Here is a 27,457-nt window from a genome sequence, read left to right as displayed (position 1 = left end):
TACCGATGGTAAAAATAGCAATAATTTATTGGCTCTTCGATTCGCTAAACACACCGGTTGAATAATAACGGCCAAAATTTTTGCAATTATTTGTGGAATGGTTCAAAAATAGCGCGGAGACCTTCAAATACTGTCATGGGCGAAACCACTGGTTGGCGAGGCAGTTCGACGTAAAAGTTCGCGAGATAGTGTTGCCCTTAGTCGTTAAGTTTAAGGTGCGTCTAATGCCAAAAACTCTCAGTACAGAGACCCAAGTGTTTGAATTTCAAAAAATTGCCGACACCATAGGGATAATGATAAACAGTGTCGGAAAACCCTCTACGTACAACCAAATGAAAAACGTTCGCGTTAATCTAGGTATCGATGAAGATTTACAGATGATACTAGAAATGGATCCTAGTATTATCGATCTTGGTGCCGCCACAGTTGAAGACTACCCTATTCCTAAAGCTCCCGATAAAGTTACCGGACTTCCCCCGAAATCTGGCGGGTACGTCATAAATGTGCGGATTTGTTAACCCAAAAAAACAAAAAAAACAACATTTACCGGCAACGACATTGCCAAAAACACTTAAATACATCCTGAGTTAATAAATTACGTACGTAATAAAAATATATTTCATTTGTTTACAACATCCTGTTTTTTATTTTATAAACTTAGCACCGAATTGAATACATACTTATTTATCTTTAGCGCCTGTTTTATAAGTGGTAGAGATAATTGTTACATCTGTACTGTATACTGTCACAATTTCGTCTCCTGGTCACAGGAAATGCGAAGTAAAAAGTGTTGAATCTCAATTTCTCCAAATTTTCTCGTTCTTTACCAAAATGAGAACTAAACGAAAGCCCGTTTCTTGCGTTAAATCTATTCTTAAACGATTACCTACAGTCTCAGAAATCGTAAAGATTAGACGTGTGAATCGAGATTAAGAAGGTTTAACAGAGTAATGCAAATTTTCCAAGTATAAAGTAAAAAAGGAAAATCTGGAAAGCCTTTTATAGATGGCGTAATTTTTTTATAATTTGAATATGATTATTTTCGTTGGGCATAAATTTCTTATAAGCTGTTTCAATATTATAGTCCTCCTACCCTAAAGACATCAACGCCGCTATCTCGCACGCAGTTAAAGCTCCAGTTGATGCGAGAGCAAGCCCTGCAGGAACAAGAAAGACGTGAAGCCCAAGATAGAGCGCAAAAAGCGGCTCAGGAACAGCAAAGGCCTCCTGCAGCCGCAGTTAAAGTTCCACTGCATAGCATTGCTCTCGATGTACCACCACAAGTATTTCAGGTAAATAAATACATCATTTACCACATCATCAATATCAACATCTTACTAGATCAATGGGTACAAATTCTCACTAGACAGTAAAACATCAGCAAAACGCATCTGCTTTCATATAAAAAAAGAACGAAATTTGGATTTAAAACTCCGATGTCCTATTGGCAGATTAATGTCTTTAGAGTCGGTTAGCAATAAATAAAATATTCATAACGGTAAAAAGTAGTTAAATATTAATACGTATCGAATATTTAAGATGAAAAAGTAAGTAGATGTTTAAGAAGAATGCGAAGGGAATTATATATACTCATATAAGTTAACAAGGATAATAGGTGATAGACCAAAAACCGGACATTATTTGCGATAGCTGTGAAGCTCGGGAAAATGATCAGGTCCGGATTAATTAAAGCGCTAATGAAGTTACTTCAAATAGAAATTGAAAATTTTTATTTATTTTGTATTCTTTTATTTAACCACAACAAGAACCTCGTTAACTGCACAATATTTACTGACAATTAAATTTATCTTGTGCATGTCTTTGATCTTCCGATTGCAATAAATGCTTTTTAAAATTTTAAATTCTATTTAGTTTTGTAATTTAGCAATAGTCGATAGATAGGAAGTACTTTGCTTTTTAAAAGATATTAGTTTGTTTAATCAGTTTAATTAAATTGATTAACTCAATAACAACACTCCTAGAATTCATAATTAACAACCCATATTATGATAGATACTTCTTAAATGATAAGAAGCTAAAGCGGATGCCAATTAATGTTATTTAAGGAATATAAAATCTCGGCTATTTTATATCAAGTTCAAAATAAAAAGAAAAAACTCACCAACATATCATCTTTGTCCTTATTAATTGTTAATTACACCAGAAGAATTTACCAATGCGCTGTTTTCACAATACCATTTATCTGCAAAAGGAAATAAAAAAATTTTTTAATGCGTCTTCACATCGTCATACACAAATGTACTATATCTAGTTTATTGTATTTCAGGTCCAAACAAAACTCGAAAATCCTACTAGATATCATGTTATGCAAAAGCAAAAAAGTCAAGTAAGACAATATATAAGCGAGTCATTTCAACAACCGCAGAATTTTTTTAACACCCAATGTCCGCCTCAAGTAACGGGTAGTGCACCGATTATTCCTAACAATTATACGAACAATACGCCACTTTCACCTATCACAGTACCCCCGACTTATTGTCAGAGTCATCCAGTTTATGGTAATGGACCTTCACCAAGTCCCAGCAGCGACGTCACTGCCGTTTCGCCCGCTTTTAGTTCCGGGGCTACCAGTGCTTCCGAGGTAAGTTTACTGCCTTTTTTTTTTTTAACAGAATTATTAAAACACGCTAAACAATTTTACTATCGGTATTCCTTTCACTAACTTTGACCCTTTGTCTTTTTTTTTTTTTTAATTATTATTACGAATCGCAAATAAGCAAAGTCGTACATTAAAGTGAATGTATTAATAAATATATGTATATATATTTAAAATATGCCATCGTAATGGGAAATACGGTTTTACCGAACCGTACCTGTTCAATTCAGTCATCGATCTAATAAACCATTATCGCCACGAATCCNAATTTTACTATCGGTATTCCTTTCACTAACTTTGACCCTTTGTCTTTTTTTTTTTTTTAATTATTATTACGAATCGCAAATAAGCAAAGTCGTACATTAAAGTGAATGTATTAATAAATATATGTATATATATGTATATAATCTTTTTAAAGCAAAGTTGGCTCATTTTCAAAACTAATGTAAGCTAAGTATGACAAACCAAAATTACAATATTTCCGTATTTAGAACGACCAATTTTTTACACTTACAATTATGTGAATGGAAAATTCTATGTTGTAAACTTGTTTCCATATTACAATAACCGTAATTCGTCTATTTGTATGTTATAGTGTTATATCAAAATGATTTCATAGGTTTTGTTTATTATTTAATTATATGGTGATATTTAAATAGGTGTACGTATAAATACACTTACAGGTGTTTAATACATGTAAAAATCACCGAATAAAACCATTTATCGCTGATGCAATTGCTAATCTAAATAAGAGGCAATAAGAAGCTTAATTTCATAGGTAGAAAACATTTATAATAATTAAACTAGGGTGTTTTAACAGATAACAAAGAATCTTGAAACAAAAAAAGGAATTCATTACTCAACGCGATTGTAGCAACGTGAAACTCAGCATTTTATAAATTATTATTTATTATGGAATAATGACGAAAAGCAAATGGATACACATTCTTATCGCATTTATTTACAGAGATCCAACGTTTTAAAAACAATTCGCATTATATATACATATATATGTACATATGTTTATCGCTACAGTTGAACGTCTTTGACAATTTTTAAACACCGAATATTTAACTTTTCGTACAGCAAAATGTTAATTCGGTAAATGAAAAATTCAATAAGTATTTATTGCTTTTTAACATCTAGTTGAAATTATTCGAATTTTTAATTGGTTTAACAAGTTTTCGGATAATCTTCTGCATAAAAATTCTGAGGTTGATGGTCAGAGTTTAGTATTATTTTGATAATTTGTGTTGCATTAATAAAAGTGAAATTAAACTTTAATTGAGATGTCGTACCTTGTTGGATGTACAAACAGGCAACCAACTATACTCATCTGCGGCAGCGTACATAATATTATGTTAACGAAATTGTTTTGAAGTATACTGTGGTACATAACCGCAGTAGACATTTTTAAACAAATATTTACTAACACGCACTTTGGATGACGCACTGTGAGATATGATAGATTACTTTTATAAAATTCGCTGATCGTGAAACACAACTTAATTTAAATATATATTTTTTTAATTATTTTTAATAACCCTTTATATATATGTAGGTATATATACACACAGTAAGTGTACGATTGTGTATACAAATAAATAAAAAATTGCCGTTATCGATTATTAAATGTAAAAAATTATTTAGTATTGCGTAAAAATTCTACTAGTCATTTCGTTTAGTTAAAGTATGATGTACAATATTTTATTACTAATAAATAAAAAACGGGCCCAATTATACATGAATAAACATATCTACATGATTTTCATTTTTCTTTCCTATTTCCAATTTTTAATATTAATTTGCCTTACCTGTATAAGCAACCTGATATACAGGTCAGGCAAAAAGTTCACTGGACATAGAAATTTCATATTTCTTCGACGGCATTTTTTCTTTTATTGTCAAAATGCATAATTTGGTGAATGTGTGGAATATATTTTTTCAACCACATCTATTTAAAAATATCTCCTACTTCACTAAAAAGTATCTTAAACTAATTGAACTCTCAAAATCGATCGCTAAAATCCTTTAAATTGCATTTATTGGACTTTATAAAATAGGTACATAGGTACTAGAATTCAGGTATCGGAACTAAAACAGACAAAAATCAGTAAGACTGCAACTTAGAATAAACGGAGTTTGATTACATTAGTTGTTTAAATATTTGGATGTTGCATTAGAATGTTCTTGAAGCTATTTACACTTTTAAATTAAATATGGCACACGTCAAGTATTGTATTTACATAAGCAATACAATTCATTAGAGACTACTGTTTTTTCTCTTGTTTTTCATTTAAAATTCTTTTTAGAAGTCAATATAAACTTTGGGGACAATCAAAAACTGCGAGATACGCACTGTTACAATTTTCGGATTGTTTTATGTAATCCTTTTTTTTTTTAAGAAAACGAGGATCTAAAGAATTTTGCACAGAATATTGAATTTATATGATATTCAGTACATAGTAATACATATTTTAAATTACTGTTGTTGAATTGTTCAACAGTGTACTTACTCTTAACGAAAGTTCTGCTAATGGGTCCATAAACTCACATTTTATTGCTTTTACACTAAATTTCTTACAGGTTTATCAACATTTACTATATTATGTTATAAATCAATATAATAATATTCTCTGTGCAAATATTTTTTGTATAAAATTTACGTAAATGCAGGAAGTATACTATAAATTACAATAAAAAATTCAGAAACCGAAAAAATTTAGATCATCAATTGTTAGAACAAGATAACCAGTACACTCTTTTGATTTCTTTAAAACACTGCAACTCGTGTTTAAAAAATATATTAGGCAGATACAGATATTTTCCTACAGTTTACTTATTTCACGTTGTATTTGTTGTGTTTCTTTATTTTAAGTTGATGGATTATTTTATCATAATATTTTAAACATTTTCCTAGAAAAAGTGAAATATTCTTATCTTTTATTTAAATTGGTTTCGCGTGAGGCAGAAATTCGACCAGTTTGGTTTCGGATCAAATGAATAATATACAGATGAGTTATTAACTTATTTTAAAGTTTAGTTAGATAAGAAAATATTGTACTGTAACAAAATTTAGAAATGTGTGTTTAAAATTTGAAACTGGTAATTACACTGTTTTAATTAGTAGGTACTACTGATTTATAGTCTATATCATAAGCTACCTCGGTTTTTAACTTGCAAGCTTAAATATCTTTACTGTTCAAGTCTATTACATATTTAAGCAGTACAATGAAGATAATAGGTTGTAGTACAGAAGGAATAAGTATTATTTATTGTAACGAGTAGTAGTTCTTTTTGAGTCGACGCAGACAAATTAAGTTCAAGTCATTTACTTTATTAACATTGACCTATTAAATCAACTTGCTAAGCTGTACTTGTATTACAGCAAAGTTCTTTGATTTACTGGTTGTATTTTGCTTCGAGGCATACTGTTGTTGTCGTAACTTTCAGAATAACTAATTAATAAGAATTATTTATCTCACTCTGAGATACAGGGTGTCTCCAGTTACATAAAATGACGACTGGTGAAAGTGAAATAAAATACAAAAGCGTTTTCTCCGATTGAAACTATTACAAAGAAAGATTTGCACCTATGTAATAAAATGTATGCAGCAGTACATTTGGTAGTTGAATAAAATTAACAATTAATTATCGTATTATGTATATTTTTAGAGAGGCTTCACCGCCTTTGATTTTTTTCTTTTTGAAGCTTTATATTTGTAATAAGCTTTTTGAATTTTAATTGAATATGTACCTAGTTATTGTTTACTGATTTGTATTGAAGGTGCTTGCGATTCCTTAGAAATTCTGCAATAGTAGGTTAATCAGTTAACGTAATGACCTTTTACTATTCCTTAGAAAGCCGAAATGTATAAAAAAAATCGGTCGACGATTAAAGCTAATTACGTTTATACATTTATTAAGATGATTTGAAATAGTTAATGATCTTGCACAAAAGGAGAATACTTTGCGCCGCTGTATTTAAAAAGGATCTGAAGTGTTGATTTATGGACGGCTTGCAAAATATTAATTATACACACACAAAAAGCTTAGAAAGGAAAGCAGAAGAAAAAAATCTTTGTACATATAGAATGTCTCATTTTTTTTTTTCGCATTCATTTACATTTGTGTTATATGGAATACAAATTTGCATTACCATCAATTGAATGACTTTTTTTAAGTTCAAATGGTTATTTAAGTTTGTCCGCTTGTACAGGCTGAACGGGTATCTAGGATGTTGTCATGAGTGATTTAGGATACTCTTTCAGATTGTTTCATATGGACGAAGTCTGATGTTATTGCTTTGATAAATAATAGCTCATTTTGTAAGAATTGAAAACAAAAAAACTGGTGATTTATTTAAAACTACTCCTATTGTAGCTAAATTTTTCATAACTTTTATCCTAAAAGTACGCAAATTAATTTAAACGTATTATTTGACTGTCACTAATCATTCTTCATGTATTATCCTGGCTGATACTTTAAATCCTTGGCGTCACTGGTTTTGAATGGTTTGTTTGCTAATTTCTCTTGATACGCGAGTTGTAACTCTGTATGACAGGACGATTTGATCTATTATGTATCTCGAAAAAGTCACCTGTACGTGTGTGTTTGTGTCTGTGTATGTATGTGTGGTTTTTGTGGCGCACGACTCATAATCTAAAACATTAACTTACTTGCCTCCTTCCTTGCTTGCTTGCAAGCGTGCAATCGAAACTCGGTCCTCGATTAAACTCGCGGGTACGATAGACAGTCGCCGGCAAACTTTTCCGCGGGTAGTAGTTTACTTACTTACTACATTGTTGTAGTCTTTTGCCGCACATTTTGACACGAGTGCTAAGTCACAGTTTTATTCTGGCGCCAGCAGTGCCTCTACCAAATAAACCGCGGATTTTTCGAAATTTAAACTGATAAGTTATGCTCGCTCGCGATTGAAGTCTTTATATAATCCCTTTTATTGTTTTATTAATTTAATTAACACTTGTGGATTGCTAGAAGAAACAATGCCTGTTTACAATATCATTACAAGAAGATGCAAGGTATTTTTTCCTAATAATTACTCACTTTGTTTTTATTAACTAACTTTCAAAAGGTCGTCAGAAGAATAACATATCAGAATCGATCACTTTTGAAGGCAAGAAATTTCACGCAAATATTTTATTTTTATCATCATAGTTCAATTGTTTAAAGTTTTATCGTGCACGTTTTTATCAGTTGAAATAATACTTATAAAATAAAAGGAATACGAAATGTTGATTGTATATAGTATACACGTTTGCGAATCATTTTTGTATCGAATGTTACATTTTGTTTTATTGATTATTTTAGTGCTTATTATGTAAAGCGACCATAAAAAAAGTTTTAACGTTTGGACTGTTTATAAATTACCTGACAACATTTTACAATGTTATCACGTTCAGGTTACAATTACCTCAATCAAACAAGCGCATATATGTTATATAATTTGTTATTAAAACTTTATTACTTATTATGAATAATTGTATACTTATTTTTGATAAATAAAAAGAAAGCCGAAGACTCTTAGCCTAAAGAAAAAAAAGAGGAAAACTGTTCTTGAACCTTTCGTCACTCAAGAAAATATTAAAAATTGTTTTATGTAAATGGAACGTACTAAGTGTAATTAAAATGCCCTACATGCTTATCTTATAATGATGATAAAGAAACCTACCGTAGACAGCTTTTATATTATGATTGATATCGTTTTATGTAAGGTGTTTTTCATTAGTTCGTCATTATATATACAGTATTTAGACATGTATGCATGAGTTGAAAAAATTGTGATGTACAATTTCGGTTTTTAGATTGTATACCGATCAATAAAAAAATCGATTTTAAACGATCATGGAAGGTGTTCAATAAATATAACCTTGTAATATTGTAAAGGAAAACAACAATAAGCAGAACTGACATTATAAAATGTATCTGGATTCATGCCGTATGATGAGCAAGAACTAAATAGAAAAACATTTGGAGACTGCCCTTGCTCAAACAATAAAAGCCATTTTAAATTTTGTCTTCGGTATAGACAATTGAAATTATTTTTACTGTTTCGTCCAAACGTGTGCTTGTAACATCAGTGAACACTTATTCAAAGATTAGATGTGTGTTATCAGTAGGTAACTAAATTACGTCAAGTTTAAGTTTCAAAAAACCAAATTAAAGAAAAAAGTAGTTTAAGTTGCCGTCAGATAATATCGTAATTTTATTGTAATAATTACTTTCCTCACATATATGTACTTAAATACCTATATACCTATCTACATACTTGTGTATACAGTTTAATAAAAGTAGACGATATGAGTACTTCAATTTAGATTGGCGTCATTTGTACAATACAAGAACGTATTGTGAATTAAAATGAACGGAAATGAAAACTATTTTTTTCATTTCTCTAAAAATGTACATCATTAACTTTACTGTGCTGTAATTTAAATTTACGATAAACTTTTCCAAGTTTCATGAAACTATTGCGACTAAAGGTTGACACACTTTGCAATGTAGCTGATAATTATATTTAGTAACTTTACCAACATTACCATTTCTTTTTCAAATTCATAAATCCTCGTACAAGCAATAAATAACCGATGCCAATAAAAAATAGCAGACAAGAAAGAAGTGATTTAATAAATAATAAGCAAGAGAACTACCTTTTCTTCGCCTAATGACTTAATGATTTGCTTTTTTTTGGTCTTCATTAAAATTTCTTCGGCACAACTAATTAATGACTAGCCATTAATTTTTCCCGTGCTCATTCAATTTTTTATTTTCACTATTGCAGTGTGTGTATGATTTTAAAAATGTCAGTTTATATATATTAACCAAAAGTACCTATTATGAAACACATATTAGCCAAGGAAATGAATGTGTTACTTTATATATTTTTATATGGTTTACTATGTGAACTAATCGATGCCGATATAATACATTTACATGGTTAGGGTATGTTAAATTAGGTAAAAGATGTACATATCTATTCATGTAACTTTTGAAGTTGTGGTAACAAATTAGTAGATATTAAAGCAATTCTCTTAAACGATGAAGTTCAAGTACGTTAGGTAGTTTAGTTTTCTTTGTGAAATGCGGCGGTTTAACGTAGTTCTACTAAGTCCTAATTGGTCAACAATGGAAACGCTTACACGCACTCTATTACACACTCAATCATTTAATTAGTCTCATTCGAAAACATTATCTTTCTACAGTTTACACATTTGTGCGTTTTACTTATCGTCTAGATCTAAACGGATAATACAAATACTCTTGGAGAAACTACAAAAACAAATAGTAATAATCATTGTCCTCTATTTTAAATAAAATACGTGTGCTTGTAATGTTTTCGTTTTTAATTTAAGTTTAAACAGTTTCATCAATGAAGACAAACTTACGAAATATATGTAGGCACATGTTGTTATCGTTAAAATATTGTAACTTTTTAATGCCCTAAATATTCCAAAACTAGAATGTTTGTTACAGATTACGATAATTTGGAAATACTCATTTTTCCTGTTGGTATTTTCACCCTGAGGAACAAAGGTCTTCAATACTCTTTTAAATAATATAAATTGGGATCACTTTGATTAATTACGGAATAAAATTCCAAACATAAAGAGCGACTAATTAATTCGTTTTGGTTTGTCGTATTAGAACAAAGTTAAGGTAAAATCAAAATAACAACAAAACAGAAAACAAATAAATTATATTGCTGGTGACCTCATTCCAATAAAATTATTTAATGTAATGAACAAAATTATTTCTAAAACTAAATAAATGCAGCCTGCATCAAATTATGATAATGTTAGGATTAGTATTTTTTAACTACAGTCGTTAAGAACTTTGTCTTACATTTGAGGAAATCTGGGAAAACTAATTCTACATCACGTGTAAACTATTGTAAAAATACTACAACGGAGTTTTTCATTCAACAGTAAAACATCATCGGTTATTAGCGTTTTTCTTCCCATTCATCGCGGATTCGAATTCGTTTGTTATATAACTATAACAAACATTGTTGAGTCATTTGAAATGATGAATTATTTAGATGCATAACGTTTGCTCAAGGTAAAACACATGAACTGTGAATTGCTGCAATGCTACTGCGATAGGTTGCAATATATTTTTTTTATTAATTGATTTCAATTAAGAATTTACTAAAAAACGTTTCGTAGTAAAACTTTCTCATAGAGGTTAAAAGAAATGACTGGATTTACGTTACCTACAATAAATTGAAATTTTATGTATCTAACATTATTAATAGTCGTCTACTAATACAATAATAGTCTGGGTTATGAAAAAAAAAACTATTCCGTTATATGTACAGGTTAAAGGAGTTAATAGTTTTGCGTTAGGTTTCCATTAATGATCCTAATTTGTTTCCATTGAAATGAACTGGTCATAATGAAATTGTCCTTTATACATTTTTATTCGCTGTTTTTACCAAAGCGCAAGTTTGTGGCTGATTTTCTGGTTTTTACTATTTGCAAAGTAAAATGCGACAAGGTCTTTTATCACATATCAATCTCAACTCTCATATATATTAAATTTAAATAGCAACGCATTACCAAAATTTAATCGGATAGAAACAAATAAAAAAGGAAATCGAATACAGCTTGACGACTAAAAAGCTCAAAGTACAAATCACACTCACCGACTTACGAGATGGTTATGGAAAGCACATTCGCGTTCAAAAATCTGAAAAAAAAAATAATGAAACCGTTAGAGATCATGATGCAGTACCAACAGGGAAAAAATAGTAGTTGGTATTTCTTATAAAACGTGTTAAATCAAAGCCAAAAAAGGACAAAAAGCTCCTCGTTATCTAAAAATTATTGATACATTTTTGCTCTAGATTATGGAAAATTTTCAAGGGTAGTTTTTACAGAATACAAAGCATTTTGCCCGCCATTTTTGGTTTTGTAGTTCCAGTCCTTAGGGATTTGAACCTTTTGCTTTACAAGTAATTGGTAATTCGAGTCCTTAAATTTTAAAATGTAATTGGGAGTTCAAGGGGTAAGCACCTTAAATAATATTTTGGGCTTAGGGCTTGAAACTGCTATAGTGAGGGCGTTGTCCAGTTCTGTGTTGAAATATTACGCGTTTTCCATTTTCTTTTCTAGAGCAATATTTTCATGTCAAGGTAATAGATTTTAGTGTGTAGAGTTTTTTTTTTGTAATCGTTCAAGTGTATCTATCCTTGAATTGCAGTTAATTTGTTGGATATTCTTATATAACGTTATAATTTGTATAGAATCCTGCTACATATGCGTCTACAAGCGGAAGTAATATTTTGTAACTTTACAACGTACATTGTGCAGTAAGACTTTTTTTGATTATCGCACCTGCTGTTTATTTTATTTTAGCAGGATAATGTAAAATCTAACAATAAAGTTATGAAAGGTATTGCTAGCAAGATAATCTTGCTAGAGAACAATTACCAACTATTCGTAAATAAAAATTGGAAATGGAAAAACCCTTTTGATTGACAGTTTGCAAAAAATAGCAACGATTAGGTGTACTGAAGATACTCATTTTGAATACATAATGAGAAAGTAAAGTGATTCCAAAAGAAGTTTAATGACTGGTATACTAACATTTTCATCGGCAATATCCTTGACCAAATAATTTTGATATCAAGGTCTTTTATATGTAATTTTACGGTACCTGTCGTACATACTCATTCAATTTCAGCGTATGTTCACTCATACGTGTGCGCAAAAAATTAGGTATTTGATCTTTTTTTTCCTTTTCAAGGTGATAATTTTTGAAAATTACACCATTTTTTCAAATTGCCGTCATTATCAAAACATTTGAAAAATTTCGTTTTCATTGTAGAAATTATTCAATCATTTACATATTGTAAATGTTAATCAATGAAAATACTACGTTAGGAATTTTGATTAAGCATTAATACTAATAACATTGTCCCTTTTTTTAAAACTTCTAAACAATATTTTAGAACTTAGGTAAGTAATATTACTTTTTTTATAACGTAAATGAATATTCCAAAGCTGAAACGACGAAAAGTATTATTTTTATGAATGTTAGTGATGAAGGATGTTAGACCGCAAGTCACTTGTTCGTGGAAATTTATTCTTATTTTATTTTCCAATACTCATTGGTAAAGTCAAGGAACATAACAGTACGTAATTAAATCATTTCGAGGTACAATTTATTGTAAAACTAAACAGTTCTTGTAATATCTGAAATACCTGGAAAGCTATTATGTATTAGCTACAAATGAATACAAAACAATCAGTGAAGAAGGCTGTCTCTCTGTTGCTAATAAATTAGTATAGGTAAAGCTATTCTTTAAAATTCAAACGCTGATTAAGTTTACTAACTTTAAAATGTTTATTTGCATAAAAATTCTTCCTTGAGAATATATAAATTTAAAATTATTTATCTTATAATAATGTACGTCATTTGTTTCGTCTTTTTATTATTTTGTTAAAGAATAGGTAACGCTCATTATTATATTAGGTCTGTTCAGATCAAAAACTGAAAAAACGTGCTCGCGATGAAAACAACATTCATTCTATTAAATATAAGTAATGCAATTCGTGATGTTCAACAAAAGGCGAAATTATGTTCATAATCTACTGTGTTATTGCGTATGTGTACACTCACGTGGTACTTAATAAAACAAAATTGAATGCAATCTTAACGTATTCCGCTCTGACGTAAGCGATCTTGTCAAATGGAAGGACCCTGCTAGATCCTTACGGAAAATGACCCTCTGTAAAACTCGTTCCGACGATCTTAGCCATATTTCCTCGTGGGGACCCCATAAGGACACAAAGAGAATATAATGCCTTCTATAAGGACTTCCAAGGTACAATATACCTATTAATGAGTCTTTAAGATTTTCGATCTACATGTCAAGAACTACCAGAATCCAAAGTCTTCAGCAGATTGACTGACCGGTCATTTCCTGCAAGGATCTAGCGGGATTCCTTAAAACTCGTGTGTTAACTTCAAAACATTTTGAGCTAGGGTATCGACGATCTTAGTCACATTTCCTCGTGGAGACCCTATGAGGGTGTTTTCTAAGGACACGAAAAGACATATAATGCCTTCTATTAGGACTTCCAAGGTACAATATACTTATTGATGAGTGAGTCTTTATGACTTAGTGTTTATTAAGACATTTGATCTACACGTCAAGAACTACCAGAATCCAAAGTCTCCAAGAGATTGACAGACTGGTCATTTTCCGTAAGGATCTAGCAGTGTTCTTTAAAACCGAGCGGCATGGCCTAGAGGTTTAGACCATTGCTTAGCATTCGGAAGGACGCCGGTTCGATTCCGGGTCCGTCTGCTTTGGTCCAAGTTTTTCTGTGGTTTCCTTGGATCATCCAGGCAAATGCTGAGGCAGTAATATTCCACAGATAATCTTTCATTCTCTTCTGTCTTTTCGTTTCGTCCGTCTCATCTTTCTCACCCGAACCACCACCCACCTATTCCCACGATTCCTGAAAGCAGGCTGAAGAGGGCCTTTCACCCTACCTTCCAGCGTAGTCCGGAGGGACTGTCCGCCCATCAGCATTACTGGCTGGTGGGAATGAAACACCCAAAAGTTTTTTTAGTTTTTCCTTAAAACTTTTGTGTTAACTTCAAAACATTTTGAGCTAGATTTCTGACGATCTTAGTCACATTTCCTCGTCGGAACCCCATGAGGACACAGTGGTATAGATAATTTTTTTGTTTTTGGTACTTTTTTTGAGTCGCTCTGTATGCACATAAAACGATAAACGGATATTTAGAAAGTAGAACACGTCAATAATTTTTATGTCATCCTCTCGTCAAAATTTGTTTTATTCACTAAATTACTGCCGTTGCACCGGAGACAGCAGCGCTATTGTTGTGTTCTACCTAATTTATGCCGGTGGATATTATAAAACAACGTAAACATATATAAATACTCGCAGATACGGCTACCCAATTCAAATATTGTCAGGTAATAAAAATATTTCAAAAAAGTGTTGAATTTTCAAGAATCTGACAGCAAACACAGTAAATTCCGTAACAAACAATAAAAACTAATTGCGGCTATAGCTCACAAATAGTGAAACATTATTATATACTGACTATATCTATGTAGTTATTTAATCTTTTTCGTAATGTAAATAATGTTTTCATAAGGACGCAACTTTATTTCAATAAATCCATATGTTTGTTGGGTATTTTGAATGGAAATTAAATTTTTACACTTTAACGTTATTAACATTAACAAATAACAAATGTATTTCCCTTTTCTAAATGAAAAAGAAGAAAGAATGGGTGCAAGCCCCTGTGACCTTTTGTACCAGTTACCACTCTGGTTTGCAGTTGCAAACTGGATTTCGTAAAATTGGTAATAAAATCTGATGTGTTACAGTTTATTTGTTTTTTTTCTGAATATTAATTAAGTTCGGCGCAATGAAATAAATTATTCTTGTTGTCCGAGGGACATCCATTTAATACTGCACCACCATTACACTTAAAGGTCAGCAACTATAAGTTTCACGAAGGCAAAAAAGAGGGAAAATCGCGGTCACATTAAAGCATATGTGTATATAATACGATTTGAATACAAAAGTATTTTGTAATTTGTTAGTATGTCAAGTGACAAAACTAAATTTCAATAAATCACAAGCAAATAATAATGAACCTATTTGGGACAGGTTTTATTGATACATATGTAAATTACTTAATTTTTTTATATACGCAATTATGATTCTAGTTTTTTTTTAATTTGATGCCATCTATAATGGTTTAAAAAAAATAAATTACAATATTAACGATAAGTCCTAACAATTTTAGAATTAATCTATGCGTAGATAATGTTCGTGTTCAATAGTAAAAAACAAACACTTAAATAATTGTCTATGTCTCTTCTTACAGTTTCTGCATCAGTTAGTAATAAACAAATGTCCGAAAGCCAAAAATTAACTATTGCTTGTATATGCAGTATGTAATTAACGCGAACATTAAAAATGAATTCTTGGCTTTACGTTTAATAAATACAATTGTAATTAAAAAAAAAGACAAAATCGACAAATGTATATACAGATATGTCGTTATCTTATTTTCAACAGTCGCACTAATGAAAATGTTCCACACATTGCTTTTAAAGCGCAGCCCTCTTCAAATATGTAGCGCCATGTTTTGTTCATCAATTTTTTATTTCGGCTACGCATTTAAACGATTGATTAAAGCAGTACTACTAATATCACAATGTTTAAAACCAAACTTTCACCTAGTATTAAAATTTTTTGCAATCTGCCTGTTGACGACCTCATATACACAGGTAGTTAATTTTCGTACAACAATGCGTGCACGTGCCGAATTCACTTTAAAATCAGAACACGAAGACAAATAAGAACAATCGTCTATGTAACACATTTTTCAAATTAAAAATAAAAAATTGACGTAACTATTTAATTTATAAAAACATCGTGCTATCGGTCTTAGAATTACCTAGTTTATCCTGAAACCGGGATTGGCAGGTAACACATGTACGAGGGTGGATTGATAAGTTTCCGGCCTAACCAAGAGATGACGCCACTAGGCCTACCTTGAGGTGACATTCTATAGTACCATCCTTGGATAGCTTGTAGCTATAGTTTCAGCCCGATCTCCTTGCTAGTGTAGGTTTGACAGCACGCTGAACAAGACGCCTCTGTGGTTTTCGTAAAAATGGAAAAGCAGGAAAATCGTGCTGTCATCAAATACTTTTATTTGAAGGGGTTAACGCCGAAGGAAATTAAAAAAGAGATGGACTCAACACTGGGGACATCCTCCCCGTCATATTCAACCGTTAAGCAGTGGGTTTCCGAGTTTAAAAAGGGTCGTGTGAGCACCTCTGATGGGCCTCGCTCAGGACGCCCCGTTGAGGTCACAACTCCAGATATGATCGAAAAAATTCATCAAATAGTGCTGGGAGACCGCAGATTGAAAGTGCGTGAGATAGCTGAGACCTGTAAGATGTCATATGAACGTGTGCAACATATTTTGCACCAACATTTGCATATGGAAAAGCTCTGTGCAAGATGGGTGCCGCGTTTGCTAACAGTCGACCAAAAATTGATTCGAAAAAACATTTCTACCGCAAATTTGTCATTGTATAAGCGTAATCCAAGCGAATTTTTGCGTCGATTCGTAACCGTTGACGAAACGTGGGTCCACCACTACACTGCTGAAACCAAAGAACAGTCTAAACAGTGGATTGGACCAGGGGAACCAACTCCAAAGAAGGCAAAAACAATTTTTTCGGCGAACAAGGTTATGGCTACTGTTTTTTGGGATGCAAGAGGTATTATATACATTGATTACCTTGCAAAGGGTAATACTATCACTGGTCAATACTACGCAGACTTATTGCAACGTTTGAGCCACGAGGTGAAAATTAAACGACCTCATCTGGCGAAGAAAAAAATCTTGTTTCATCACGATAACGCACCAGCGCACACGTCAATCGTTGCGACGGCTAAAATCAACGATCTAAAGTTTGAATTGATGCCGCACCCTCCTTACTCTCCAGACCTAGCCCCGAGTGACTATTTTCTGTTCCCTAATCTCAAAAAATGGCTTGGCGGTAAGAGATTTGCGGACAATGAAGAAGTAATCGAAGCTGTAAATGGTTATTTTGAGGAGCTTGACGAATCAGTCTATAGAGATGGCATTAATAGACTGGAACACCGCTATGAGAAATGTATCAGCCTTGGAGGAGATTATGTTGAGAAATAAAAAAAAAAAATTTTTAAAAACCTTGTTTTTCTTGGTCAGGCCGGAAACTTATCAATCCACCCTCGTATACCAAGTCTAAAATAAGCAATTTGGAGATTGACTGTTGTTAAAATTAATGAGTTTTAATAACAACACCCTTCATATATTATATTATGTTTATTTTTCAAGAAAAATAAGACACTTGGTCAATTTTTCTTTTAAAATATACCATTAAAGTGTAGTAATTACCAGAGAGATACTTAATTTTGGCCTGATCCGATAGTAATTACTAAAAGATATAGAGAGATTAGTATTACGTATCACTTTTGAAATATAAGATAACATAATACGTAGTTGATTTATTGTCGAATGTTAGAAACGTATGTTTTATTGTTACTATAATTTTCATGAATGGCAGTTCAGTGTCAAATTTTATTAATAATAAATTATTTTCTAAACACTATCAAACATTTTGCAAATGCTAACCCTCTTCTATGAAACAGTCTGTCCGTGTTATAGATATGAAATAAAAATACCAGACAGATACTAAATACATATACACATGTAGATACGCTGTTGTAAGTTAATTAATGTTTATAACATCCTGGCACATATAAACAATTAAGAATAAACTGAATCACAATGATGGTGTATACGAAATCATGGCACACCTTTTGTGATGAAAACAGATTTTAGGACAATACAGGAATCAGGATTGAGCAGTCCTTTTGGAGGCTTGGAACTACTAATAAGTTAAAATTTTTCCTGGACGAGTAGTGGGAACTTGTAAAAGTAATTGCTTAAAGAGAGTGCTTCGTAATTTGTACGTAATTTAATGTGTTTAGGGATTTAAATCCAATTGCTTTCGAATTAATTGGTATATCCTGACGAAGACTGATAAGAGGCACCAGCAATTATCCTATCTATCTTCAAAAAGAATGTTTGCAACATAAAAATAATTGAATGGCAGTACAATTTGCTGATTTTGATATGTCGGTTATTGTACGTAAACAATAAGATAACAACTATAAAATGAACTATCTGACTAATTCAAGTGGTAGGCTTTGTAGAAACTGGCGTTAGAGCAATGATTAATCATTTTAAACATTTGAAACAATTTACAAATTTAAAAAAGGTACAATTTATTGAATTAGAAATTGTCCAGTTATTATTCCACCGGAATATGACTGTTTTATCAGAATTTCTGATACCTTAGTATTGTTTTTAGTTTTTCAATGACTGAAACATCGTTTATCGTAAGTTATTATAATTATCAGTTATCATAATCATATTTAATTAAGATGGATTACAGAAGAAACCACTTTGAGGTAAAAATTTTAATTAAATGGTTAAAAACGACGTGAATCGCACAATAAATTATTGTACTCAATTCAGAAAATTATCAATTATTATCCTTAACACATTACATTGGAACGTCTATAACTCGAAATCTTTCTAACTCGAATTTTTTCAACTCAACATTTAAGTGCTGGTTTTACACGTTATAAATCACCTCTTTAAATCGAATTTCTATTAATTTTCTTCAGAAAAATCATTCGCAGTGATAATATAATCAATAAACTATAATCACTATACAATAAACCACTATAATCCATAACGCCAGATTTGTCTTTTTTCAGTGGTGTTCCATACATTATGCACATTCTACGTACTTTTGTATGTACATAACATGGCGTTAGGAAAATAAAATAATTCTTATCTTAATTTACGTAAAATAACGAGGTTACCATGATAATTCTAGATTTTGAGATTAAAACTGCGTCATAGTGTGTAAAATGGATAAAAATTCTGTAGCCCAATACACACGTGAGATAGCAGGCTTTACAAACGTGTGCATTTTTACATAATATTTTACCTGTGTATATATGAACAGCTTGAAATGTGTACACTTATTATAAACCGTTTTAAATCAGTGTCAAAAGTGGAAATTAGATTTCACTGATAGAAGACAACCTACTTTTCTTTTAAACAATAACATATTGTGAAAACTCGTTTTTTGGTCTATGAAAATTACGCAACTGGATAATATTGGGAAAAACTAAATTATGAACAAACTTTACATAATTTCAGAAACATGTTTAGTTGTATTTGCCTTTGACTCTAAGTAAAATTGTTTTTTTTTTCTATACCTATTTCCCAAATATTGAATAACGGTGATGTTCATCATTTGCTTAAGTACTCAAAATAATACAGTCATAAATAAAATGAAATTACGTAGATAATATAATTCTAATCGGTTTCTTTCGGTATTAGCAGATTTCGTAAGAAGAAAAATTTGGCTTTCGCATTTTTGCATGTTCTTTTTCAAAATCGTTAAACGGTCAGCGCGCTGACCCAGAAAAACGAAGGTTGTGGATTCGAAATTGACTAACTGCTAAGGCAATATTTTAGGAGAGCCAATTGGAAATTTAAGATAACACCTTAAGAAGTTTCGGGAGTTACAGTATGAAAAAAGTTTTACGAAAAAAATATTGTATTCTCTAAGCAATCAAAACCTTTCATCCCCCATTGCTGGCTCTAATTTTACATATTATTGTTTTTATCCCACCTTTTTATTAAATAAAAAAAATAGTTTTTAGTATTAGGGAAATGCGATGATTAGCTCAGGATTGGGGGTCCTATGATGAGAAAAATTTTAACTTGTCAATTATTATTTTCGATTATATTTTTCAAAATAAAAATAAATCGGTAGCTATCCTTGATTCACTTAACCGAAGTATATAGATTTTACAGGATTTATAATTAATTTACAGCAAGCTTAATTTTTAAGCGCCGTCAAAGAAAATCTCTTCCTAGAATCAATCATTCCGTGATCGTAATGCAGTAGGTAGCTAAGTAAAAAGATTTATTCTAAGTAAGTTTGTTGAAGGATTTAATGTTACCTAATGCCTACTGATGATAATATCTAGAATAAATCCATGTCTGGCCTTACGGTAGCATTCGGGAAAGAAAATCATTGCGCCGATAGCGATTCGTACATTCATTTGAAGAAAGTGTATGTTTTTAAGAACAGGCTATAATTTAATATTCCAAAATATACTGGGTATACAACTTACGTAAAGTGTCAATTTCAACATTGTGTTGCATTAAAACAAAAGATTTACAACACCCTTAATCAGTTTGTCACATTTGTTTGCCTATTGTAAAGTTTCTTCTTACAGAATTTCGAATATTTTACAGCGAACCCATCATAAAAACTATTTATACTGCAGGTATTTTATTATTATTAAAGTTCCAATTTTATTCTTCTTATTATATAATTTTCGAATAATTTTATTTAAAGTATTCTGATCTAGTTTTCATTTACGGTGAAATGAAAATTTTTATACTAATTAATAGAGTTAAAACCTTTTTATTTGCAACGGTGGATAATAAGGCTTCTAATGTAGTCCTGTTTTTAAAAAGGATCATTTTAATCAATGTGTAAATTAGTTATAAAAAAAAACGATCACACACGTGTGTAATTATTTTACCCTATTTCTTAACTTTTTCATTATCTTTAGTTTCTTTTACGAAAGAAATATGGTTATTCATGCTGTTAACATGCTTTTACAAACAAATCATCTGGCGCCTGTTATCAAACACACTTTTTAATACAACATAACAAACAGGTGCTAATGGGTAATACGTACTTGAAAACTGTTTTTACTTTTGTCAAGAAAAAAAAAATCTGGCACCTACAAACTTTTATACACACAGTAAAAAGAAAATGTTGAATTATCGCGAGATTTCTCTACCGCTCTAAATGATTACAAAAGAAAATTTTAGAGTGCATCTTTTATTACAGGCTGAGGATTTAATAGACGATTTACTATCATTTGAATCCAGCTCCCTTGCATCCGATAGTTTTAAAACTGATAATAATTCCTTGTCGGCATCAGACGTAAACATCAAAAATGAACCTCATTTTCTCAGCGATGCTGAACTTCATGCTTTGGCAAAAGACAGGCAAAAAAAGGATAATCATAATATGAGTAAGTGATTCTGTCTATCGTTGTATAAAAATATAACAATGACGAAACGCAATAAATTTTACTTTTAATAAGAAATGCAATTGTTTCAGTTGAACGACGAAGAAGATTCAATATAAACGATCGAATAAAAGAATTAGGGACTCTGCTACCAAAGAATAACGATCCTTACTTTGAAATTGTCCGAGATGTTCGTCCAAACAAGGGAACCATTTTAAAATCGTCGGTAGAATATATTAAATGTTTAAAGAATGAGGTGCAAAGATTGAAACAATTCGAAGCAAAACAAAAACAAATCGAACATGTTAACAGAAGACTTCAGCTAAGAATACAGGTAAATGTATAAAGTAACATTTTTGTTGTTATTTATAGAAGCTACATCCAATTTTAACACTGATGTCGATACCAGTTGAAAGATAAGTGTGTATATCATTCGACACCATAACCATCATCCGTAGTTGTAATTAACAATAAAATAAAATATGCAAGGAATTAAATACACATAAAGTTATCCATTCACTAATACACTGCGTATTTTTATTATTGATCTTTAACGATTTCGCCAAAGAAATATATATTATATACAAAGTCTATTTTTAAGCTAATGAATTGTTTTTTGCCGGTTGGTAATAAAAATTATAATTTCAGTGCCAAACCTATCGTTAAGCAATTCCGAGTATTGTTCTATGCTCTGTCAAAGATCTTTGTACTTTTCTCGGAAAAAAAAAATGTCAAAACACATACATTCACTTATATCAAAAAGATCGTACAAAAAACCTCCCATTTTTTATTATACGTAGTTATTGAATAACTAATCGAGATGACGTAACGTTTTTTTTTTAATATACTGTATAAATATTGTGTAAGTTAATTATTATTGTATATAGAAATTTTGGAATTAAATTCAAAATTAACATATATATACTAATAAAATCAGCCAAAGCGAAGGTTCAGCACATAAAAATCAGCTTACAGTTGTAACATTCCAATGAATTAATTTAATTCAAAAATTAAGTGTTTTTGTTGAAAATCAACATCTTGTTTCACACACTGAGGTACAAGAATCTCAATTTCGTAATTGTTTGGTTCAAAAGTTTCACAAAGCATAATCATTGTAAAAATCATAAAAATGAACCATGGGGGGGTCCATTAAGTACATGGGATCAAAAGGAGGATTAAGAGTCCTCCAAAGCCTCATCAAGGGGTTCAAATTTAAAAAAAAGCAGTTAATTACGCTTTCATTATCAGGCAAAATCTCACCAACGGGATGGAAGGGTCCAGATAGACATACCCTAACACCAAATGTGCCTCTTTTACACTGTATATACATATTTATGAGTAGATACAAAATACATAAAATAGAAAATAGTTTTTAGTATTAGGGAAATGCGATGATTAGCTCAGGATTGGGGGTCCCTATGATGAGAAAAGTTTTAACTTGTCAATTATTATTTTCGATTATATTTTTCAAAATAAAAATAAATCGGTAGCTATCCTTGATTCACTTAACCGAAGTATATAGATTTTACAGGATTTATAATTAATTTACAGCAAGCTTAATTTTTAAGCGCCGTCAAAGAAAATCTCTTCCTAGAATCAATCATTCCGTGATCGTAATGCAGTAGGTAGCTAAGTAAAAAGATTTATTCTAAGTAAGTTTGTTGAAGGATTTAATGTTACCTAATGCCTACTGATGATAATATCTAGAATAAATCCATGTCTGGCCTTACGGTAGCATTCGGGAAAGAAAATCATTGCGCCGATAGCGATTCGTACATTCATTTGAAGAAAGTGTATGTTTTTAAGAACAGGCTATAATTTAATATTCCAAAATATACTGGGTATACAACTTACGTAAAGTGTCAATTTCAACATTGTGTTGCATTAAAACAAAAGATTTACAACACCCTTAATCAGTTTGTCACATTTGTTTGCCTATTGTAAAGTTTCTTCTTACAGAATTTCGAATATTTTACAGCGAACCCATCATAAAAACTATTTATACTGCAGGTATTTTATTATTATTAAAGTTCCAATTTTATTCTTCTTATTATATAATTCTCGAATAATTTTATTTAAGTCAAGGAACATAACAGTACGTAATTAAATCATTTCGAGGTACAATTTATTGAATTAGAAATTGTCCAGTAATTATTCAACAGGAATATGACTGTTTTATCAGAATTTCTGATACCTTAGTATTGTTTTTAGTTTTTCAATGACTGAAACATCGNTTTTACTTTTGTCAAGAAAAAAAAAATCTGGCACCTACAAACTTTTATACACACAGTAAAAAGAAAATGTTGAATTATCGCGAGATTTCTCTACCGCTCTAAATGATTACAAAAGAAAATTTTAGAGTGCATCTTTTATTACAGGCTGAGGATTTAATAGACGATTTACTATCATTTGAATCCAGCTCCCTTGCATCCGATAGTTTTAAAACTGATAATAATTCCTTGTCGGCATCAGACGTAAACATCAAAAATGAACCTCATTTTCTCAGCGATGCTGAACTTCATGCTTTGGCAAAAGACAGGCAAAAAAAGGATAATCATAATATGAGTAAGTGATTCTGTCTATCGTTGTATAAAAATATAACAATGACGAAACGCAATAAATTTTACTTTTAATAAGAAATGCAATTGTTTCAGTTGAACGACGAAGAAGATTCAATATAAACGATCGAATAAAAGAATTAGGGACTCTGCTACCAAAGAATAACGATCCTTACTTTGAAATTGTACGAGATGTTCGTCCAAACAAGGGAACCATTTTAAAATCGTCGGTAGAATATATTAAATGTTTAAAGAATGAGGTGCAAAGATTGAAACAATTCGAAGCAAAACAAAAACAAATCGAACATGTTAACAGAAGACTTCAGCTAAGAATACAGGTAAATGTATAAAGTAACATTTTTGTTGTTATTTATAGAAGCTACATCCAATTTTAACACTGATGTCGATACCAGTTGAAAGATAAGTGTGTATATCATTCGACACCATAACCATCATCCGTAGTTGTAATTAACAATAAAATAAAATATGCAAGGAATTAAATACACATAAAGTTATCCATTCACTAATACACTGCGTATTTTTATTATTGATCTTTAACGATTTCGCCAAAGAAATATATATTATATACAAAGTCTATTTTTAAGCTAATGAATTGTTTTTTGCCGGTTGGTAATAAAAATTATAATTTCAGTGCCAAACCTATCGTTAAGCAATTCCGAGTATTGTTCTATGCTCTGTCAAAGATCTTTGTACTTTTCTCGGAAAAAAAAAATGTCAAAACACATACATTCACTTATATCAAAAAGATCGTACAAAAAACCTCCCATTTTTTATTATACGTAGTTATTGAATAACTAATCGAGATGACGTAACGTTTTTTTTTTAATATACTGTTATAAATATTGTGTAAGTTAATTATTATTGTATATAGAAATTTTGGAATTAAATTCAAAATTAACATATATATACTAATAAAATCAGCCAAAGCGAAGGTTCAGCACATAAAAATCAGCTTACAGTTGTAACATTCCAATGAATTAATTTAATTCAAAGATTAAGTGTTTTTGTTGAAAATCAACATCTTGTTTCACACACTGAGGTACAAGAATCTCAATTTCGTAATTGTTTGGTTCAAAAGTTTCACAAGGCATAATCATTGTAAAAATCATAAAAATGAACCATGGGGGGGTCCATTAAGTACATGGGATCAAAAGGAGGATTAAGAGTCCTCCAAAGCCTCATCAAGGGGTTCAAATTTAAAAAAAAGCAGTTAATTACGCTTTCATTATCAGGCAAAATCTCACCAACGGGATGGAAGGGTCCAGATAGACATACCCTAACACCAAATGTGCCTCTTTTACACTGTATATACATATTTATGAGTAGATACAAAATACATAAAATAGTCTTCATAACAAATATAGAAAATGATGAACTATATCGTCATAAATTATTGTTCTTTAGGAGCTGGAAAGACAGGCAAAATCTCATGGTCTTCCCGTTACGGAATTTAACTGGCAAGGAGCACAACCACCAATTACGTCGTACAATAACAATTCTTCTTACATCACCAGCCCTAGTCAGCCAACGAACAGTAACATTATGTCATCGTTATTACTACACGACCCAGTACCAAAGGTACATACATATGACCGAAATAAACAACCCTTATAAAAAAAAAAATACTGAAAAATGAATTGCCAGAGTCGCCTATAAAACTTTTTCGCGACGATAATTCACGTTTGTGCTTCTAACTTTTCATTTTTTGATCTATTAGATGCCTGACGTAGTCAACGATGCAACTCTGAGTATATCGGCAATGGAAGATTTAATGGATGACGACGAACCAGTTGTAAGTAGTGTTAATGGCGATCCGATGTTATCATCACAACAACTGACAGGGGATCCGTTGTTATCATCCCCTGCACATGCCACGTCCGTTGCTGACACTATGCTGGCAGAACCACGATTACCTTCACCTACAAGTCATATAGATCCAATGGAAGGCGACACGTTAGATATGGATATGATCGCATGATGATGTATAAGTATTATTTCAAACCTAACTATGACGCTAGTTTACTCAAAAATATCGGTCATACAGACGAAATATGATAACAAAACAAAAGGCAAATGCTGGTGTTAAAAACGATTCAATTATTAAGAAACGAATTATTCAGGTAGAGGTGCTATGTTGCCAGAATTATCCTGATATTGTGCAAATATTTCCGTCGAGATTCTGTGATTTAGATGAAAATTGTATATTTTAGAAAAAAAAAAAAACAAAATGGTTCTATAAGAAGGGCATAGTTACCTTTCAATCCAAAGTATTCTAGAGTAATGTTAACTGCTGCTATTTGTAAATTTACTTTTATTTATATAAGCTAAACTACCTACCTTAAGTTTCTTTTTTAGAAGAAATCAGCCAAAAATAAATAATTATAAAACGACCAGGTAGAGGTAGTTTAGAATTTCGTGGGCCAAGACTTTGGGTTGCATAGTTTGCCTTCTTACTAAAGTTATTGACAGTCTAGCTGTCATCGTTTTATATGGTTAACGTCAACTCTTAACCATACAACTAACCATGACTCGCCGTCAGTGTTTTTGAAGTGCACAATATGAATACAATAAGGTCCACCCCTCGTGCATTTCGTGGCCCAGGACACTTTAAAATACCTCTACCTATACAGAGCACTCAGAGTTTCTAAAATTATATTAATTTTATGTAAGCTCAGAATCTGATAGCTAGGGACGAAAAAAAAAATATGTAGTACCGATACGTTGCTACCAGGTAGTAAAAGAATTGTTAAGTTTTTGTTTTCAAATATATTTTAAACCCTGTACATATATTTTATTTTATTTTCAAAAGAAATTTATATGAAAAACAACAGAAATACTTACACAATTTCGTTATTAGGCAAATTGCCTAAATTGGACGTACTACTTTACGAATTGTGTTTGCATTTCTTCTAGTTCCTTAATCTACTAATAGTGATAACATGAAGTGCCTTACCGCAGTGTCTTGAATTTGTTTAAATGAGAAAGTTCATTTTTATTCGAATGACTGTAACGTGTGTACCTAAGCTGCAAGATTTATTTTGTATAAGACAATATTGTTACTGCTTATTGAATGGCAAAATTGTAAAATGAGCAAATGCAGTAACAATTGTATAATTATTATATATATATATAATATATTTTCTTAAGTGATCTTTGAATCTGTGAATAGATTTAGGTAAAAATTATACATTTATGCGCGAATAGTTAAAAGATGTAAGATATTTACGAACTGTTATGAAACAATACCATTAATAGTTTTTGATTATGTACGGTTCATTTCATATGTTAACAATAAATTTTAACAACTTCCGAATGTTGTGAAATGAGCAATAATTTATGTGAAATGAACGGTGCATTCTTTAGACTCAATTTTTTCGTTTAATTTTAAACGCATCTTTGTTTTAAAAATAAAAAGTTTTAAGAAAACTACTCATTTTTTATTTAAACATACAGCTAAGGCGAAATGTTTACCGAACATAAAAGTTACACGTTTCTTTGTCGGCAGTTTTTCTTTTTATACATATATTTATTCAACTACGTCTATC

General features: G+C 31.0%; 1 protein-coding gene across 1 annotated transcript; it reads left to right on the top strand.

The window, feature by feature from the left end:
- Positions 1-27,308, top strand: LOC108741846 (transcription factor EC). Its single transcript, XM_018476807.2, has 7 exons — positions 1-490; positions 1,085-1,292; positions 2,288-2,602; positions 21,150-21,336; positions 21,426-21,667; positions 25,317-25,490; positions 25,630-27,308. The coding sequence occupies exons 1-7, from the start codon at positions 225-227 to the stop codon at positions 25,888-25,890; spliced, it is 1,653 nt and encodes a 550-aa protein (XP_018332309.1). The 5' UTR covers positions 1-224; the 3' UTR covers positions 25,891-27,308.
- The last annotated feature ends 149 nt before the right edge of the window (positions 27,309-27,457 follow it).

Source organism: Agrilus planipennis, unplaced genomic scaffold, assembly GCF_000699045.2.
Source record: "Agrilus planipennis isolate EAB-ADULT unplaced genomic scaffold, Apla_2.0 scaffold265, whole genome shotgun sequence".
Lineage (NCBI taxonomy): Eukaryota > Metazoa > Arthropoda > Insecta > Coleoptera > Buprestidae > Agrilus > Agrilus planipennis.
The sequence above is the reverse complement of the archived record's forward strand: the minus strand, read 5'-3'. Positions and strand labels throughout refer to the sequence as shown.

Bases quoted from the DNA above. Each gene is read 5' to 3' on its own strand.
- LOC108741846 (XM_018476807.2), top strand. From the start codon at position 225: ATGCCAAAAACTCTCAGTACAGAGACCCAAGTGTTTGAATTTCAAAAA. The intron at 1,293-2,287 runs GTAAATAAATAC...ATTGTATTTCAG, and splicing joins TACCACCACAAGTATTTCAG to GTCCAAACAAAACTCGAAAA. The intron at 21,668-25,316 runs GTAAATGTATAA...ATTGTTCTTTAG, and splicing joins GACTTCAGCTAAGAATACAG to GAGCTGGAAAGACAGGCAAA.